A 19,958-nucleotide genomic window follows, 5' to 3' on the forward strand; every position below is an offset into this window, starting at 1 on the left:
CTTAATTATATCAAAGTTTTCACTATAGTATAAATGGCCAAAGAATTTGAAATTAATTGTATTGATTTCAAGTAGGCTTTGAGTATGGTTTGATTAGGGATAATCTACTAAAATAAAACTCTGTGCATATACGATTGAATTTTAAATTTTAAACGCTACCAAAGCTTCTTGCTGCATTGCAAATGTGTGTTTGAAGTAGATAAAAGGGGGATTCCCTAAACTGTTGAATTGCTGAATTGTTGAAAATTCAACAAAAAATTTCAGCAATTAAGGGAACGACCCAAAATGGTTCCTGTTGAATTTTCAAACAGCTGTTATTTGTTGAAAAATTTCACGAAACTTAAAGCACGTAAAATTTGATTTATTATTGCTAGTGACTAGGGATGTCGAAAATATATCAAAATATCAAAATATCGATATTTTTTGCGAAAAAATAAATATTTTTATCGTGATATTTTTTTTGAATAATTATCAGTTATCATCGATATTTTTTGCACATTTTTTTGATATTTTTAGGCGGTCACACTTTTTATAGGGAAAACATTCTTAACTTCAAAAATTCATAGCGCCCACAAATGGACACCAAAAAATTTCAAAAAATCACAGATGATATCCAAGCCAAACTCTACGAGGTACCCGAGTTTGAAGAAAATCTAAAATTTCATATGCGCAGTTGGGAAATTCTTACCCAACTGAAATGAAAAAAGTCTTATATATTTAAGCAAATGTTTTGTTATCTTTTATTTAAGATACTCTTAAAGCCTTAGTTCGGCTCACAAAATCAAACTGAAACTGAAACGAAAAAGCCTTATATATTTAAGCAAATGTTTTGTTATCTTTTATTTAAGATACTCTAAGGTAAAATTGAAACCTACATTTTTGTCTTGATTTGATAAATAAAACCAAAAATAAATATTGTTTTCTTTCATTTTTTAATAAATATAAACTAAAAACATTAAAAATATAATGTAAGATCGTATGTGGGTTAATTCTTAGTTCTTTTTAATTAAAAATTAAAAAAAAATTTTTTTTTTAAATATCAAAAATATCCGATATTTAGATATTTTTTTTCTGATATATCAAATATCATTTTGATTTTTTTTTTCAATAAAAAATATCATCGATACGATATTTTTAAATATTTCGACATCCCTACTAGTGACTGTCTAAAAGTGTTACCGAGGTAAAAAGAACCACAAATATGCTTTCTAAGTTCATTTTAAAATAAATAATGCGTACTGGTGATACTAAAATGTTACAGAGTTGCCACGACTTTTAAAAAAAGGTGACAACTCTGGCTTTTCAGCAATTCAACAAAATTTTCATCAGCCCCGAGGCTGTTGAATTGCTGAAATTTCTGAAAGTTGACTTTGTATGGAACAGCTGATTAACAGCTGGCCAAAATTCAACAATTCAGCAATTCAACAGTTTAGGGAATCCCCCTAAAATCTTATGTTCTCTTAGCGGCTAGAAAACTCCCTTATCGCTGTCTATCGATGACACCGATAGCAGCACCATCTGTTCCGTGTCATCCCTAAAAGCGTTTCCCGTTATTGTTGTTGTTGTTGCTGGCTGGCTGGCTTTTTAGGGGGTGGAAAATGCCGCTTTCCACGCGACGCGTTGTTGTTGCCCGTGGCGGCTCGTCTCAGTTCGAAATTGCGAGTCAATGAAGCCAGGAGCAAACTTCCAGTTCGCGCAGTTACCGCGACAAAAGTTGTCTGGAAGAGATGTGAGTGTGTGAGTGTGTGTCTTGTGTTCTTCTTTTTTTTCCTGTGTTGAGTTCCCTTTTGTTTATTGTTAGTAAATGTCGTTATTTGGTTATCTGGCGAGTGTGCAAACGCAACGACTATGATTTCTGTTCTCTCTCGGTGTTTCATCAACTTTAAGCCATTATCTTGTGTTCTTCCCCCTTCCACCGACCAATAATAACAAGAGTAATATATAAATCGCAATCATTAACAAAAACAACAACACGTGGACTCGGCTCAGAAACACACACACACACACACCTGAGTACACACATGCAAGGAACGGAACGGGACGGGTCCGTTATGAAATTGGAAGGAGTGCGCAAAAAGGAGACGGAGAATGTGCAGTTATTCGTTTTCCAAGCCGTTAAAATCAATAGGAGCGACAAAGCACGTGTTTGTGCGAAAGCGATGGCAAATCGATAAACAGTTAATCAAGTTTGTTGAACGCGTGTCCCCCTCGCGCTGTCTCTGTCTTTGTTTGCGCCACCTCTCTTTCCCACGCCCGTCTGAATCTGAATGAAATTATCGTAGTCCTTTTCTTTAATTCGACGGATTTCGATTAACTGGGTCAACTTTCTGTTTTTTTTTTCTGTTTTTCGGGTGATATTCGTTTGTCAGGTGGCCGAGGTCAATGTCACGGACACTTTTGCAAAGCCGTCTGCTGACCTTCGAAGTTCGGCTCGTTCGGCCAACAATTAATTGATTAAATTCGGCCAATATATCGTCGGCCGCCTTATCAATATGCCGCTTATACAACTATCCTGTTGTCGCGCCTATCTTATCATCGAAAGGGGGGCACTGGAACCGGAGTTGCCGGGTCTGCAGATAAGTGCTCCATTAGCCCCGTCTCGCTCGCTCGGGGGTCTTGACATGTGTCGCTCAAACGCGACTTAACGACTTATGTGATAAAAAAAAATCTACTCGCTCCATTCCAAAATATCTGCGAAATAACACCAAAACTGTAATTTTGGTTTAACTTTCAGTAGGTTAATGGGATACTCCAAGTAAATGTAGAATTTCACAATGAAATTTATTGCCGATATGGTGAAATATTTGTTTGCCAATTACAATATTTTTCTAAAGTAAAAATAATTTAATATTATATTTAAAATATTTATAAATTAAAACATCATAATCATCTTAAATCAGAAAATTAAGAAAAAACTAAATGAAAACATTCATTCTGTGGAAATAAGTTTTTTCTATAATTACTAGTTATTAAAAAAGTTACAATATTTAGTTAACATCTACTCAACTAGACACCTTCTAACCCTGATTTCGTGAGTTTCCGAAATTGGGAACATCTCGAATGTTTCCTTCAGCTCTGCTTTTGTTCTTTTTTTTCTGATGCGATTGTTTGCCGGTCGGCGGCAAAGAATTTCCGTTTGCTGCTTTTAGTTGCCTTCGAACATTTTAGCTCGTCGCGTCTTTGCTGAAAAAAAGGGAGAAAGGTACTGAATAGAGCAGAATCATCAATCCAAACAAAACAAAGAGAATTCGCTGACCAAGAGAACCCGAAAAACGTTTGCCAATTGTGGATTGTGCATGTGAAATATCTTTTTTTTGTTTGCCCGCAGCGAACCGGTTATTTATTATCTCCACTCGATTGAACCGCACACCACAGTGGTGGTCCCATAAATTTGGAACACCCATTTCTCAGTGATTGTCTGGTTTTCAGATCACGAATAAGGCCATTAGGGCAGTATTACACTTTGATTATTTATCTCTCAAAAAAATATATTTACAAAAAACTTTCATTCCAAGAAGGATTTCTATTAAAAAGTTACAAGTAGAGTACAGAGTAAAATATTTTTAAGCGATTTAAAAAAATAATCTAAATATAATGGATCTCTTAATTCAAAAGAAAAAAACATTTTTATATTGCCTCAATAAGAAACATCAAGTGTAATGCTGCCTCAGTACTAAATTTACAATCTTAGTTTTGATAGTTTTCCTTTACTTAAATTTTTGCTTTTCTTTTGGTTCTCTTTTTCTTTTCACATATTTGCTTTGCCAATCGAATCGGTAAAATACCACTTGCCACTTGTTGTTGTGTCAGTCGCAAGATGCAGCCGATTAACAGTAGCGGCGCCAACAGTGGCGGCGAGAAAAATGAGACCCGCATGCGCCGCCGGCCCATACGTAAGCTATTTTTGTCACCTAATCCTCCGCCTTAAGTTTGTGCTTTATTCCCTGGATTAACTTTAACACCCCGGTATTCTGCTTTAATTTTATATTTTGGCACCTTTATATTAATAAATGACATTTGATTAGTGTAACCTCATCTACTAATTCGAATCTTAAATATGGCTGGTCATTTTAATACAGTAAATATTATAAATAAACCAATCTTCTAACTTTAATTATTCTAATATTAATTGAGCGACCTTGCAATTCGATTGTTCAACGACACTTTAAAATTAATTGTAATATTTTTAGTATTCAATTTTGTAATAATTTTAATAACAATGTTTAGGAGCATTTAACCTTGCCATAAAAAAAGACTAACTGCTATAAAAACTATTAATTACTCGCTGTGTTCCATATTGTAACACCCTTAACTTTCCTTGAAGCGTTTTAAATGCCTGAAATTCTACATTTCACAGCCCCTACTTAATGTAATTTAAATCGCTACTAATTTTACACAATTTCTGTTGTCCTCTCTCTCTCTCTGTGTGTCTCTCTTTGTTTTACTTAAGTTTATTTTAGTTCATTTGTGTTTTTTTCGCTTTGACATCTTTTATTGCTTTTCCCATAATTTGCTGCACGCTATTTTTAGAGCGCAGTACAAATGCATTTCGCAGCAATTAATTTAATGCTAAGTATTAATTTTAGTTTGTTTGATTTTTAAACTAATTGCATTATGCTAACAATTGGTTTTATTTACGCGACCCTGAAAAGCAAAGTTTAAGGCCAGTGCCCATAGCTTATTTCATTTTTTTTGTAACTTCTTGGTTGAGCTGGCCCGACTTCACTTGACTCCCGACTTACTGCCATTTGTTTATTTTGTGTAAACACGCCAGCGGTTATATTTTAGTTAGTTAGTGTTTGTGCCATCGGCAGTTCGGTTGCAATTGCAATGGCACTTGCAGTTGCACTTTCATTGCCATTGCCAGATGACGAGGCTTAACGGTTCAGCGCCGTCAGCTGTTTATGCGGAGTTTAATCGATTGCATGTAAACTACAGTGGCGGTCAACCGCTTAGCATTCCTTTGTCTAACAAATATTGGGAGTATCAATTCGTTAAAGCACAATTATTAAAATAAAGGGGTATAACTTGTTGAGGGTACATTCAACTTTAAGGAAAATTAACCCATTTTAAATATGTAATTAACATTTTTTTTTTAATTTACACCCAAACGCTTATACTTTAAAGAGCTGATTATAAAAAACAAAAATTAAATTAGTTTTATATATAATATTTGCAATTTTATTATCTAAATGCAGTCAATTAAACTATATGGTCGAAAATGAAAAGTAGAACTCAAGTTCTTTACTAATTGGATTCATTTTTTATGATCATATCCCGCAGCGGTGGTAATATGTTAACCATTTACAATCATTTATGAGCTATTAACTCGACCCAAGTTGTGTAGACAACTCACGTCATTTGTGCATTGAGCAACATAATCGATATCTTTCTATAGGTTATGACTTGCCCAATGAATCGTGCATTGAATAACTTAACCTAGTAACATTTAGTTTGATATTGTTGAGGCTTTTTTTATTTCGCGGCATTGTTTACAAACATTTTCAGTTGCAGTTGCATTTGTTGTTTGTTTGTATTTTTTTATTTTCATTGCCATAGTCGGCTTTTCGCCCTTTTTTTTAAGAGGCAGCGGCGCATAACGGCTTTTTGAGTGCTCAGCGCATGAGCATTTAATCATTTTCGATTTATCATTGCTTTTTTCTATCTTTGTTTACCCCCTTTGAGTGGTTTTTGGCCATTTCGATCTCTGGCTCAAGGGCTTACACGCGCCCACTCAGGTACAGTTGCGTACAAAATAATAGTGCTAAGAAAAAAAAAATTGTGTATATATTTATTTATTTTCAAAAAATGTTGTAACATATTTGTAAAATTTTACATTTGATTTATTTTACATTCGGAAACATAAATCATCTATAATACTCAAAGTACCATTCTTCTTACCTCGTCTGTATATCCGGGGTGCTCAGATTGAGTCCATTTGGCGGCAATTATGAGCAGTGTTTTGCGTAGGTGTCGTCGAGAGCTTTCCAAGAGACCCAAAGCGCTCGTTATGACGTCAGTCGGTGGTGCTGCATGCATGCTGTGGTAAACACTCGAGTCAATATTGGCATTAACACCTCATCTTTAGTTTCCAGTTAACAGACAACGTCATTTGTTGTCTTTGGCAACTCTCCGCGAATTAGGACCTCACTGCAAATTGACTATGGGAAATAAATAAATTAATTGGGTCCACTTTACCACTCTCAGGCCATTAAAATTCTATTGATCTCCATATTCTAAGGCAACTACAGTCGAACATCTCTCATTCAAACTTGTATTATCTAACTCTAGATCATTTTTATGCAATTCTTTTTTTTACGATTTCTGGTATTTAGTAAAATTAGTATTATTTTTACAACTCTCTGAATCTTTTTTTCCTTTTCGTATAATAGGGATATATCGAATTCTCCTAAATACAAAATGGTAATCAATGTTATATTATATTTGTATATATTTTTTTCAATCCTCTCAGAGGCTTACGATTTTGCACGACCCCCAAGAATCCCATTCACGTTTTTGTGTGAGACGCTCTTTCCAAAAACGAAACTATTTTATATATTTTTGAGCGGTAACACATAACATATGTGTTTATATAGAGATCTCGATCCGACGCGTTTCTGGAGCAACCAAATAAGAAACTGTGGCCCAGCCAGTCAGAACTTAGTCGACATTGAGAATCGGTTGGGCGAATTAATCAAAATTAGGAACACAAAATAGAGTTTTCAGTAAATCGGTTGTTTTTCGCATAATATCCGTAGGGTGGCTGTGAAAATGTGGCTGATTTTCCAAAGACAATCCGTTGAAAGTGAACTTCGATCTGGATTAATATTGATATAGATTCACCGATCTCAAAAGTTATGGATCGGCTCCTGGGTGGCCAAGGGGGGCGGTGTGGGCGTGGCACATATTGTGGTTACGCCCGACTCGTGAACACCTGTGATGACGAAAGCCCAGGTGAGGCAGGTATGTCTGTGTATCCATCGGAGAATTGGAGAATTAAAGAATTAAGGAATTATTAAGTGAGTGAGTGAGTGAGCGGAGCGGCAAGAGAATTTTCGAATCGAAATTGTTTGTTTGCCTGGGCTACAAAATGTTTGCTCAGATAATTGTTGACATTTGTTATGATAATCCATTTCTGACGCCTGCTTAATGTGCGGCTGACTCAGCTCGAATCATTTTGGGTTTGGGAGAAGATGCTTTTTAGGTACCATTTAAAAAACAAGTGCGGTATTTTTTTCAGAAAACCTTATAACGCCAGTAAAAAAAAAATTGTAATTTAAAATACCATTTGTTTGCTAGAATATTTAAGTGAACACGTTTCCTAATTTTTTTCACTTAAATCTCGACTAAGGGTTTAATTTCAGATCATATAATTTTCAAAATATGGATTGTTTGTTGCGCCAGCCAACCGGTCTGCCCTTAAATAATTTGACTATTTTGTCTACCATTATTTATCGCTTTGCGTCTGACTCCTTGAGCAATCCGCCAAATGTTGACACTGTCATTAGGTTATTTTATCAAATTTACAATTGACTTTTATTGCCGTTGCTGTTCGCTTTTTACAGTCGGCTGCCCTCTGAGAATTGAGTTATCAGCGGAGATCCAAAAAAAAAGGTGATCATCTTTAGGCGAGCATTGTAAAATAATTAAGCTTCGTCGCAGTTCGTTTGAATTGTTTGTTGTTTTCGACGTTGATAGAGGTTTCCCCATAATGTCTGCGATAAGCACCAGTCTAGAGCCCCATGATTCCAGATAATATCCGTCATTTATGGATGAATGAATGCCTGAATTTGGCCGCGTGAGTCACTCTTCATTGGGTGAGGATTGGTAATCGGTAAACACCATATAGTCCTGCCTCAATCTTAGGGTTCCACTGCGTATTATCGAATTGCGATTCCAATTCCCCTATCGCAAAGGCCATAAAAATATTCGATTGTTGACAAACTTTCGATAGATCAAATCGTTTTGGAATTGTGTCAAATTTATGACTACCCAGAAAACAGAAGCGGAAATGGGAATTATAGCTTGGAGCCTTAGATTTTATTTGGTAGTTTTATGTTGCTAGCTGCTGGGCCCAATAAATTGATATTCGTCGTACTATAAATAATATGGATAGTGGGAAAAGGATTTTGGTTGTTTATGTGTGCTGATAAACCAATTAATATTAACTTAATAGAAAAGGCACTCGACTTGGATCCTAACTAGGCCATAAATGGGAATTTACTTACTGTAGAGATTAGTATACTCAATAACTAAAGCTGAGATAGGAGTCTGAACAAACTGCTAAACCACTTTAAACCACTTTTTCTGAAAATTATTATTATTCTCTTTTTCATAAAGCGTTATTGGCTAAGGGGCTATGCAATTTGTTTATTAAAATGTCTTATCACCACTCTCTAAACCTTTGAAGAGCGAAAATTCCATGGTATTGTCGTCATAGCTGGGAACTTCCACTTTTTACATTCCATTCTTTTCTATCTGATACAAATTAAAGAAGATATCTAACCTGCTATGACTAATGACACCAAACTTATCAGTTTATACAGAAATTTCTACATTGATCTATTTACCTTTTTAATAATACAGACGATAATTTTATAATAGTATCATTTAACTAAATTCTCAATGACGAAAACTTGCAATTCCGTGGGGAAACTTCCCTTTACAGGGAAAACTCTCAAAGATAACAAGTAAAGTGAATGACAGCTTTGAGTAATTTTAATGATAACTTTCGATCGTCAGTCGGTGAGCACTTCAAAGTTGTAATGCTCACGAGGAGGAAGTGATAATAAGGTGATCCAATAAAAAGACAGTGGCGCTAACTTGTCAACGACCACGTCCGACAATTGTTTAAAATCCAAGGTCAGGGGCAAGGCCAGAAGCCAAGCCAACCACCCAAAATAAAAAGTTAAATAAAAACATTTCAAACGCCGAACGAGAAAACATTACATAAACGCGTCGAACACACGTATCCGTATCTATAGACGGGGTGTATCTGTATCTCAATCGGTATCTGTAGCTGTATCTGTATATGTGGCTGGGAATACTAATCAAGGCAAATGACGCGTGTCGTTGGCTTTTGTCTCCACTCTTCAAAAGACCAAAATCGAAATCAAAAATCAGAAAAGCGTCGCTGCTGGAATGATTAAACCCGTTGATAAATTGCACAAAACAATAAAAAAACACCTGGGAAGTACTGAAGATGCACTCGACGTGATAGGAATCACATCGTTTCTTGAGAGGATTCCGGGTAGGGTTGTCAAAATGATATCATATCATATATTATTATGTATGAATAATATCCTCTTTCTTTTTGATATTATTTTTGTTTTTGTCTTAAGGCCAAGGCTTTGACGTATGGTACTTCATTTCTTTTTACTGTGGTACTAAAATAAAAAAATATTGACAACTCTAAGTCTTGAAGAAAATTACCACTATATTCAATAGATTAAACTAATACATTATCTATTTTATGAAATCTTTACTCGAGCTATAAAAGGTACAAAAACATTTTTTGTTATTTTCGGGAATTTAACGGATTGCAGAAAGGAACTCATTCGCTTTAATTAAAAGTAGAGATTTCGGGCAAAGTTCCCCTGCGATTAGATTCGAATATATGCGACATAGCTCTGAGTAAATACAGGCTCCACTCAAGGTTTTGACCATGTCCATCCCTGCAGCTCCCCCTTTGGGTCCCTGGGCTTAACTTGCGGTACTTCACATCAAGATCAAGTTGTACGAGCTGTGTGATAGAGATAATTTTAGCCAGGTACGTGACAACTGATAATGCCAAAGGAATTGAAATGGAAGAACGAAGGTAGGGGATTGTACTACAAAATCGCAGTCAATACCCCTCGATCGGATGGATAAAGAAATCCACCCGACGCAATTGTGATATACGCACGTTTGGTGGGAATACCCTTTAGTATCGTTAAACCGTCGATCTGTTGAGAAATGGCTATAAACATGGGACGAACAAAGAACAAGACTGAAATGAAATTAAGGGTTGTAAAATAAATTGAAAAAAATAATTAAAAGTGATTCACAAAAGTAGAACAGAGATTACATAAAATAATTAAATTAAATTTAAAATAAATTCCTTTGATAGGGCATCTCCATTGTCGTTGTCATACACCATATTTTCCCCATCGATTGTATCTCTTGAGTGGCCAAAGGATGAGGCGCTGAAAGGGGGCCTGTGTCTTCTGATTTTCGGTTTTAACTTTGCGTCATCGCAGGGCACTTATGTCCAGCAAGATTCTGCCAGGTCCGATCGATCCATCGATAACCATTATCTCGCCGTGGCCAGTGGCCTCTTGAACGACTTTCAATGCTCACCCGACTAGTTAGCGGGATCAGGTCGGAACCATCGGAAAATAATACATGATTCACTCATGGTCAGGTGGAGTCAAAGAACTTATTCAGGTGACCGGTGGAACGGTATTGATAACTCTGATTAAATGTTGGTTTGCTCTTGAATTTTAGTGAGTTGAATTTAATCACAAATGTAATTCCCAAATAATCAATGGTAAATTTCAGATCATATATCATTTTGTTATTGTACTTTAATTTCCATTTAATTCTAATATAATCCTTTCAACAGAAATATTTCGAACATATGGGCACTTATATTTTGGTTCCCTTAGACCTTGGCCTAAGTATGAATATTTAATTTTAATACTGCTTTCTTTTGCTGTTTTCAACAGCTTTCAAATCCCGCAGTCATATAAAATTCCACCATTAATATAACTGAGGGAAAGCTATTAAGTGATATTATCAAAATATTAAGTGAAAACGTTTTATTTTGAGCCATGTATTCGTTTGAAAAGTTACCAAAAACCGTTTCTATTAGTCATAGATTTCCACCTAGTTGTATCTTGTGGCCAGGTGATAAGGTAACTTACATTTTTCCTCCGCCCTGAGTTATCAGGCAGAAAAGTTCCCGAAATCCCAGCGGATCCACGGAGATTCCCAGCACCCAATTGACGGGTATTTCACCCAGTATTCCTAAACGATTCGGGCCTTCGCTGCAATGACTCATGCTTAGATGTTACATAGCCATAGCCAAATTGCGTGTCTGTAGTCTATCTAGTATCTTGGTATCTCCCAGATGATTTCTGCCTTTTTTTTCGGTGGAGAAACGACAGAATAAATACTCGTTTGCAATTAATATGCACATCATGAGCGATAAGATTGTGTGTGTAGCACATCTCCAGAGATTTTTTTCTGGGTTTTTGCAACCATTTCATTGTATTGGTCTTTTGTTTTTGCCACCTGTCAATAGCCGGGTGTGCAACAAATTTCCCCAAACAAACAATTAAAGCTCATTACATCTGTATAATTGGTTGGTATTCAGGTGAAGAGTGTGGGGTGTAGGGTGATGCGGTTCAAGGCCAAGGGACGTTGGCGTAATAATTCATGCTGCAATTTGCAGCTGCTAATTTTATTTCAATCGCGTGCTAAGCTCAAAACAAGTCTCTCAATCCCTAGTTCAAGTTGAAGGTTTCCCCACACCAAAAGAAAAATTCATAATTTCTGAAATAAATTTATTTCTACAAAAATTTTGTTTTTTTAATATCAAATGAAGCATAATAATTTAATACTGGGTATCATCCATTGGCAAAGTGTCATTTATATTATATCATAAGTAATCAAAATATATATAGGCATTCATTTTCGTACATGTACATTTCAAAAACATATTTTATTATATTATGGTTACCTTTATTTTCAAAAATATAATCATAAATATTTTTTAATGTGCAGCTTGGTGATAGTTGTGGGAGGGCAACTAGCGGCGATCCGCCGGTGATAGTTGATCGTAATTATCTGCCTGGCAATTCCATTGAACAAACGCCCCTCCCCAAGATCCAAAAATTAAAGAAAAATCCACCACCTCCCATCCCTCCAAAGGCAACGGCAGTTCATCAATTGCCAATCGATACACTACGAGCAATTTCATTTGAGTAATTTACTCGGAAAGTACAACAAAAATTACAAACAAAAAAGCTAGCGAGCTCGACGTTGTCAACTATGTAAATGACCTGCCACCAGTCCCTCCCCGAAATCCCCCACAGAAACCGTAGTATCTCTGATAAGCGGCAAATGTATCTTTTGTCAGTTTGTTTGTATTTATTTTATTTTTTTTTTCGCCCGCTATTTGTTCGCCTGTGATCGATATTGTACTTCCCTGTTTAAGTTTAGGCGGTAACTGTACCTGCAAAAAAAGGGGGTCTGGCCAGACATTGCATGTCTCATACAATGGATATGTTCTCGAGGGAAGTCCCCTGGGGGATATTTTCAGATCAATTTCCTCTTTGTTAAATCGCAGATAAAAATGTAAAGGAAACGAAGCTTGAGTGTCTTATTCGGTTAGGGAAAATAAATAGATGGTACTATTAATTAATGTGACCTTCAGCACATGAAAAGTACCAAAAAAATAGAAAATTAGGTACAATTTAAAAGTTTTATAATATGTATTCAAAAAAAGGGTACCCACATAAAAAATTGTTTTCTTATGTAAAGAATTTCCAGTGCTGAAGTCAAAAATAATCTACAAATCGTACGCCTCTTGAGAAAGACATTGATGTCCCAAATACGCAAATTCGTTCCCAATCAATGAAAACAAATATCTGGTTCCCTTTTTTTTCTTGTCTTTTTTTCACTTACATCTGTTGACGTTAGAGCTTATAATCAACAACTATTTGTAAGCGCGGTGCCAATCGTTTGGTTCATTCATTCATGCAGTCATCCATTGAGATCTGGCTCTTCACAACATCCTGAAAGCCAAGCGAATTCAATTCTCAACTCCGAATTCAAATCTTAATTAAAGCCCCGCGGGGGCTTCCAATCGAGATTCCATATGCCAGATGTTTGGGCGTACGTTTTCGGCGTTTTGTTTTCGGGTCTTGGACTTGGACTCTCTCGCACATTTCATCCGGGTGCGGAAAACCAGTTATGTCTATCGAAAAACCAAAATAAAAAAAGCTCAAAGTAAATAAATAAAATAAAACGAAATACAAATGAAATCAAGTACAGATGTTTGATAGTTTTTTTTTCGTTTCTTTTGGATCTTGGCACATACCAAAATAAAATGTTAAATTGAGAGTGTGCTTCACAATCGAGTGCCAAAGTTTAAAACACTTTCCATGTTTGTTGGCCCCTATTTTCTTGTGGCTTTTATAGTACCTCTGGGTCAATCAGTGTCACAACTCCAAACTTTACTGTCTTTGTTTGGTTTGGTAATCTATTTAGAGACATCAACACCCTTATATATTTTTATAGATCTTTGCTAAAAGTCTTCAAATTTTCTAAGAATTGTTTCGTGTGTACTATTTAATTTAAAATGTAATCTTATCCTTTTGTACGTAAAATCATCAACACAATTACAGTCAATAGCCTCCTAACGAATCGCCATATCAGTCCACGAAATAATTGACAATTAAAGCAAATAAGATCCTTGATTAGATTTATGTATGTACCTAAAAAAAAGGTATTTATTTTGTTTTCAACAGCTGTAATCTTTGCAAGTGAACAATAAAAACGTAAAGTGACAAGTTCGTAAATCTAATCAAATGGTGTACGTGCAACAAAAAAGGGTAAAATATATTCGATGATCGGTTTTATGAGATCTAAATTATGGTTAGAACTCATTAAGAAATAAATTTTTTTTTAATTATATGTACTTAAATTAAAAGTTTTTCGCTTGTGCAATTTTTAATTAAACAAAATAGTAAAAGAAAATTTATTGTAGACAGGCTGTCCCATTTCGTCATGTGTCTAACTTTTTTTGTTTAACAATTTAACTTGAAAAGTATAAATATTACCCTTGTGGACATTACATCACTCATACGACAACCCATAAATTAAAATACTTTTTGCCTACTGCATTAATATTGATCTATTATCTGTTGCAAATGCTCCAAAAAAAGAGGGCGAAAAGGGTTTTTTGTGATTGTAAATCATAGATAATTTTCGGATGGAAATCACGCGTTCGCATCACTCATACGACCCGTTGCTCGTGGCGCATCATGAACGGGTAATGAGCCAACTAACTGTCAAAAATCATTGTCAATTACAACGAATCGCCTCAAACGGTCACGAAGTTCCAGCCGAACCTGCCATCGGGTTTTCCACCTCTTCGGCTTTTGGTCGTTCTAACGGTCTAACTGCGACGAGAGGCGCGTCGCAGCGGCAGAGACGTCGGCGCAGGTGATTTGTCGCCGTCGATTGATCTTCTCTGTTGGGTTTTGTTGTTGCATTTCCCTCATTGGGGGTTTTCCCGAACCCCCATTTCAAAAGCAACGCTTTTAAACCCTTTTATTTTAAAAAGAAAATGCTACTTTTTTTAATTTCTCTGTGTTTTTTAACTTTTGTAACCTTTTCGATAGGTTTTCTATAACCGCTCTTGGTTAAAGGAGCCAGTCTACAAAGCTATAAATGTTTTGAGACCTTTTTTAGTCTTCAGGTATTACATCTAAAAGCTAGAGTATTAAAAACTAAAAATAAAAAAAACGATATTGGTTTTCCGAAACTATTACCTCTTTTTTAGAGGTAGATTTTCTTTATTGATACTCTACTTTCCCTAATCCTTTTGGATTCTTCATCAGGATAATTCTCTGTCCCTTTTTATAGAACATGATTTTCTTCTACATGGTGCATACTATAATCCTCTCTCTACAAGATAAACCCACTTTAAGACATATGAAGCTCCTTCTTCTTGTTCTGATTTCATTAATGCACTCGATATACGATCTCTGCTGATAACAGATAGAGTCGAGAGCGTTAATGCTCACCTGTCGTACCGCTCGCCTCTCGCAGTCGCTGCCTCTGCCGCTGCCTTCTGCCTTCTGCCGACGCTATCGGAGAGCGGGTCTCGATCCGAGTCTTATCAAGACCGACGACAGGCCCAAGTGGCTTATTGATTCGGGCCAGATTCGGTCGTCAGCATCGTAATTTTTGTTGTATTTTTTTCTTTTCTGCTCCCCGCGAGCGATGAGACCGCTGCCGGCGTCGCAGCCGCGGCCGGCGTCGCAGTCACCGCTAAATGGAAACGCTTTGACGCGTTATAATAACAAGTGTTTGCCGTCTTTGGACATTCAGTGTGCGATATCCCGGCGGACGGTGCAGACAACGCTTCGCCTCACACGATCCGAGCAAAATATTCAAAAATCCTATACAAAAGTTACCATACAAAAGTTACGATTTGAAACTAAAAACTAAACTATAAACATCACGATAAAGTTTTAAGTTAAACTTTAAACTATTTTTTTTATTGTGACAAAACAAAAAGTACAAAATAAAAGTCATCACAAGTACAAAACATACCTCAATCAGTAGTTAATTACACGTGCTAAAAGTGCCCACACAAAAAAGTTGCAAATCAAAAAATATAAAAAACGAAAACGAAAAAGATCAAAAAACCCAGTGAATTTACAACCCCCCAAGAAAACACAGCTGATAATGTAAGCCCAGATTTTGTAAAATCGCCTAGCGAGAAAGGTTGAAAGGCGGAAATCAATGGAATCGGAATCTTAGAGGCATTATTACTATTACCGTTAATTGGGGTCTTGAAGTCGGGCAGAATTCGTTCGGATCTCATATTTCTAGTCTTTCGTGTCGTTTCTCCCACTCGCAGCGAATTGGTTAACAAGTTTTCGGCAATATTTTTCCGTTTTTTTTCGGTCTTTGCCAATCGTTTGTCATTGATCGATGGCTTACAGTTGGCGTGGATTTCTTTTCGCCTAGATCAGAGATTTTCTTGGGATTATCCTCAGATGATCTCACACATCTTAGATCGAAGCACTTTCTTTCTAGAATCTGCATGCTCTAAATTAACAAATTTAAATTAAATTTATACTTTTCAATTTTATAATTCAATAAATACTTTTTGGTATTAAGACTTTGAGACATTTAAATGCAAGCCTAATTCCGCCAGAAATTGCCTACTTCATTTATCAACTCCAAACTTCAAGCAATTAATCAAATCCAAAAGTTAGCTGAGAACTTAATTTAAAGGCTTAATTGAGGCTTAAAACAAAGTTATTAAAATACTATAAATAGTATAAACACGTACATATATAAAGAGCAACCTTAACTGACCAAAAAAAAGATATGAATAATAAAAACAAAGCTTTACAAAAGTCGAAAGGCTGAAAAGCTTTGAATTTATGCATAGTTAATACAAAGAAGAAAACCAAAACAAAGAAAAAATATTATTAACAATAATAATTAATTTATGTTTGCTGGTATTTCGTTTTCACGGCCAAATTGCATTTTAAGTTGGCTTTTCGAATTGGATTTTATGCTTCTGCGGGGGGTTCAATGTCTCCACGTCTTGGGTTTTGGTATCTTTAAATTAAGGCGTTCGAATTCGATTCGATTTGATTGGATTGGATTGGATTGGCTCGGCTTTGATTTCTCCCTTTTGAGAATCTACAAAAGCCGACTTCCCCAATTTTCCGATACTTATATTATGTAAAGATATCGTAGACGACGTCGTCGGGGTGACCAACTGCTGCGTGTAGTTAATGAGTTTCGCTCGGGCTTCAATCTGATTTCTAGTGAGCCAGTAAGCTCTTGCCATTCACTTGCTTTTGTTTCGCCAACTAAGACGGCTGCAGATTGCAAACTGGGTAACTGGGTGGGCAAGGTCGTCAATGGATCGCACGAGGCTTCGATTTTGGGGCGGGGAAACACCAGAAATGTATGTGCTTCAAACCGGAAGAAATTCTCAAACGTAGGTTTCGTAAGCTCTCTTTTTATAATCCTCATAACTTGTAAAGTTCTTAAATTTAATTTTCTTAAAATTCTTTACTTAAATCGAAAGACCATTAAATCCTTAAATAACTACAAAGACATTTTTACAGATCCAGTCTTGTTCTTTTAAAATAAACTTTACTTTTTTTAATAATTTATTTTCAAGTCTAAAATCACCCTGATTACAAAAGCAATCAATTGAATAATTTAATTTAATTTATCTGTTTGCTCGAAACAACTGTGTGGGTTGCAGTAAACAAGATTCACACCTCTCAAAAATCTGCAAGCTTGCTCATCCAAACAATTATCGATTGGATTGGAGATTTGTCAAAACAGTGATTCAATAAAATAAATTATTTAAATTCGGTGCAAAGTTACTCATACAGCTAATTGATTATATCATCGAGCAGCCAAAGTGTTGGTAACTTCTATCAACTAATAAAGAGCTCCTCTTCAAATGGCAGATCATAGTGACTCATGCGACAGCTGATATTTTCGACTATTCTCAACAATCTTCCCACGAGTTAGATTCGGAATATACAATATATGTATATTGTACTGGCACCTGTTGTTTTAATTTTCGCTGTGATGTTGTGAGCTTAAATGCTGTTTTTCGTTCACGCATTGATGCCAAGTTGAATGACATTTGATACAGTTTCAATTTTGGTCTCGGTTCCAGTTTTTCTCATTTCGTTACACTTTACACCTTAGAAAGAATTATAAATATATAAGCCAAGCCGGTTAGGTGATTACTTGTCTGAATAATTTGGTTTTCGAATTTACGGCCAAACAAACTGTTTGTTTCGCTGATTTCCAGTCAGGTATATATATTTATTTACTTTGTTTTTTTTTTGGTCTCTAGGGTTGACAAGGCAATTCATTAACCAAAATTATTGTGTCCAGAATCGAATTCGATTTCACCTGCGTCATACGTAACAATAAAACAGAATAAAAGCCATAAAACCAAAACAACAGCCGCGAATCCCATATGAAAGACTTGTTTATGTAGTTTTTTAACTGTTGCCAGGGCCCAGAAAATGATTCTCTGTGAAGTGAAATGAAAAGCGTTTCCATCTCGAATGCGATTGTTTTTGTCTTTTATTTTTATTTTTTCATTTGACCAGAGTTCGTTTACATCGCATGCAAATGAGGCGGGGAGATGAGCCCAACTTGTGTTCACGTGAACAATTTGCATATTTATGCATACTTTTTATTGTGAATAAATAATATTTGTGTATATTACGTAGCCGACCAGTGGGTCGCACGTTTCTGTCGCCGCATCGTGAGAAATATATCATAGATGGCCAAATTCCATAAGAAGATTACGGTTGGTTTTTTTCAAATGCTAAATACCGGCTAGTTGGCATTTAATTGGATTTATTTGAGAGGCTTTACTGGTCATAAAAATACTACATTAAAAAAAAAAAAAATTTTTTTTTTAAACTTAGTAATGAAATATTAAACAATTTTTGCAATAGATATTTACTAAAATGTATGTACAAAAACCCATATACCCCTTCAAATAAAGATCATTAAATCGCATTTAAAATGCATTTCCTAGTACGAGAGCACTTGACATAGGACGGCATATGTAATAAGTGAAACAAAATCGCTTTTAATGAAGCCTGGGAACAATCTAATCACAAAACATATGTTCGTGTATTTATCCTTATATTATAGCATATATCTGCCCGAGAAGTGAACAACGCGACTTTTTAAGCGCACTTAATAGAAATTAGCCCGCGGCATCATCGCACATTTAATATTTAGCGCACGTTTTGCTAATTAACGCCGACAATGACTGTGGGCATTCTTGGGTTAAATGTGCGCTATATGACCACTTGGACATTCGGATTCCCAATCATAGAAATCTCGCCGAATCTTGTGATTTTTTATTATTTATAATATATACATATCTGTATATAAATATATCATTAATCTTGTTTTTGCAATCTAATCACTGCTGTGCAGAATTCAAACAAAAGTAATTAAATGCCAGTAAATGTATTTATTATCAGTTTTCGGTTAGACTTCTCACTCCAACCTTGGGATCTTGACCAGCTCAGATTGCTTGGTTTATGACTTCTTCGTTTTTCGACAAATCCCATGTCACCCTTTGAGACGAGATCTTCATGCTAAGCCCTTAGATAAGGATACTTTATAATGGGGCGCCTCATTGTAAACTATCTTGTGGGTTCTAAGATTACTGTCTGTGTACTATTCTTAACATTTTTTTATGAGCCTAGATGGCTTGGAAATCTTTTTTAAACTGGGCCATAAAGAAACTACGTTTTGCTTAAATAAATATTTAATATTATTTTTGGATTGTATTATCTTCACTCTCGTGCCAATTTTTAAAAGCTGAACTAGTTTTAAATTCGGTTTTATTTTTTTTAGTATTTGATTTATTTTGATGACCTGCTCGTTTTACCACTTTAATAAACCTGAACTAGAACTTAAATGAATTCACATCTTTTCTTGTTTGAATTAAAGTCATTATAGAACCGAAATCCTCAATGTATTTGAATCTTTAATAAATGAAAATGTAATACTAATATTTCTTATAAATATGCCATGTTTATTTCATATTTTGTATTATTTTCTATTGGCTTTAAATATTCCTACATGTATATTTATTATTGAATTTATAACAATTTGGAACTAGTTCAGTTCAGTCATTGCACATATGCAACTGGTTCCTCCGAATAAAACCTGATTTTGGCATTTCGTAAAATTTCCATACCCAACTGGAATTTTGCAGACAAATCGTCTGCCAACTGAAAACATAAAGGAAAAAATAAAATAAAATAAAACAAGAGCCGAAAAGCCGAAAAAGAGTCAAATAAAACAGTTGGCATTTAAGCGCGTGAATCGTAAAACAATAACCATTGAAAATCAATTGGTTACTGCTGCTCCTTCGCGGCGATAAGAAAAAGGGGCAAAAAACGAAGACTGAACGGCGGCAAAGTCTATTGGCGATCGGCGATCGACTATCGACGATCGGCGGCTGATCCACTAATCAAGGTGCATTTATATGCCAAACCGATCCGCTGACTATATAATTGCGATTCCCAGTTCCGCATGCAAACAAAGGGGAAAAGAAACGGAATTCAATTTGGATCCCCAAATGCCACGCCCCTCTCGAGCCCATCCGCCCACGTGTTTTGTTTTGACTTTGAACTTGAAAATCGCAAAGCGAA

At 35.6% G+C, this 19,958-nt stretch overlaps 1 protein-coding gene and 1 long non-coding RNA gene across 5 annotated transcripts in view; one reads left to right on the forward strand and one right to left on the reverse strand.

Annotated features, from left to right (window-relative positions):
• Positions 1-1,613: 1,613 nt before the first annotated feature.
• The window catches only part of LOC108066693 (solute carrier family 41 member 1), a 28,358-nt gene continuing 10,013 nt past the window's right edge, over positions 1,614-19,958 (forward strand). The window contains exons 1-2 of one of the 4 annotated variants that reach the window (XM_044393467.2): positions 1,614-1,729; positions 3,811-3,893. In XM_044393467.2, coding sequence (XP_044249402.1) covers positions 3,818-3,893 — 76 coding nt within the window. In that variant the 5' untranslated portion in view covers positions 1,614-1,729; positions 3,811-3,817. Of the gene's footprint in view, positions 1,730-3,168; positions 3,203-3,778; positions 3,894-6,834; positions 6,964-19,958 lie in introns of those variants that run through there. The other 3 variants (XM_070219039.1, XM_070219041.1, XM_070219038.1) reach the window with 3 other exon arrangements.
• Positions 2,763-3,932, reverse strand: LOC138913886 (uncharacterized). The gene is made up of 2 exons (XR_011419763.1): positions 3,793-3,932; positions 2,763-3,183 (listed from the first exon to the last, which is right to left on the reverse strand). It is a non-coding gene; the product is annotated as an uncharacterized lncRNA (long non-coding RNA).

This window comes from Drosophila takahashii, chromosome X, assembly GCF_030179915.1.
Source record: "Drosophila takahashii strain IR98-3 E-12201 chromosome X, DtakHiC1v2, whole genome shotgun sequence".
Lineage (NCBI taxonomy): Eukaryota > Metazoa > Arthropoda > Insecta > Diptera > Drosophilidae > Drosophila > Drosophila takahashii.